The sequence below is a fragment of the Brassica oleracea genome, chromosome C3 (genome assembly GCF_000695525.1).
Source record: "Brassica oleracea var. oleracea cultivar TO1000 chromosome C3, BOL, whole genome shotgun sequence".
NCBI classification, from domain to species: domain Eukaryota; kingdom Viridiplantae; phylum Streptophyta; class Magnoliopsida; order Brassicales; family Brassicaceae; genus Brassica; species Brassica oleracea.
This window is the reverse complement of record NC_027750.1, coordinates 48,143,704-48,144,773: the sequence shown is the minus strand read 5'-3', so window position 1 is coordinate 48,144,773 and position 1,070 is coordinate 48,143,704. Positions and strand designations below refer to the sequence as shown.

Sequence of the window (1,070 nt, the reverse complement as noted above, 5' to 3'; positions counted from 1 at the left end):
CCTATCAACTCGTAATCTAGCACTTGCAAGATTGCTGGCTCAGATAATAAGACTGAGAGCACATTTTCCAGATTTTCCATTAAAGACTATACGTCTAGACAATGCAAGTGAATTCACTTCCCAAGATTTTAATGACTATTGTATGTCCATGGGGGTAAGTGTGGAGCATTCTGTAGCACATGTCCATACTCAGAATGCCCTGGCTGAATCCTTTATAAAATGGATCCAGCTGATTGCCCGGCCACTCTTAATGAATACCAAACTCCCAGTATCAGCTTGGGGACATGCAGTACTACATGCAGCTGAGCTAATTCGCATCAGGCCATCTAGTGAGCACAAATACTCGCCATCCCAACTACTAACGGGTCATGAGCCAGATATATCCCATCTAAGAGTTTTTGGATGTGCCGTCCAAGTGCCTATAGCACCACCACAGAGAACAAAGATGGGACCTCAGAGGAGGATGGGAGTATATGTTGGATACGATTCCCCTTCTATTATTAAGTACCTAGAGCCAACAACAGGTGATTTGTTTAAGGCCAGGTTCGCGGATTATCATTTTGATGAATTCTAGTATCCAGCATTAGGGGTAGATTATGGTAAGCTGGTACAGGATATAAAATGGAATCAAACATCCTTAACATGGCAGGATCCTCGGACTAGAGATTGTGATCTAGAAGTCCAGAAGATTATACATCTTCAAGAGCTAGCTAACAGATTGCCAGATTCCTTTGCTGACCCAAATAGAGTAACCAAGTCATACATACCAGCTGCAAATGCACCAATAAGACTTGATGTCCGTGATGGACATAATCAGGCTGCTACTACGTCTAAACCACAATTGAAACGTGGTAGACCAGTAGGTTCCAAAGACAACGAAGTTCGGAAAAGAAAAAGTGCAAAGAAATCCGACAAAGTGGAAACTCTAGACATGGAAAAGGAAACTCATGTACCACCAAAAGATACTTGGGACGCTAAGAATCAAGGTAATGAAGTTCCTGACAATAATGAGATCTCAATAAATTATGTCATGTCTGGAAGGAAATGGAACAGAAAACATGTCGACATGA

The 1,070-nt window shown here is 41.9% G+C and overlaps 1 protein-coding gene across 1 annotated transcript in view; it reads left to right on the top strand.

Annotated features, from left to right (window-relative positions):
- LOC106330786 overlaps nucleotides 1-1,070 on the top strand; it is a 4,994-nt gene that overhangs the window by 1,310 nt on the left and 2,614 nt on the right. The window contains exons 2-4 of the mRNA XM_013769202.1: nucleotides 72-154; nucleotides 230-469; nucleotides 650-986. Of these exons, the coding sequence (XP_013624656.1) occupies nucleotides 72-154; nucleotides 230-469; nucleotides 650-986 (660 nt within the window). The remainder of the gene's footprint in view (nucleotides 1-71; nucleotides 155-229; nucleotides 470-649; nucleotides 987-1,070) is intronic.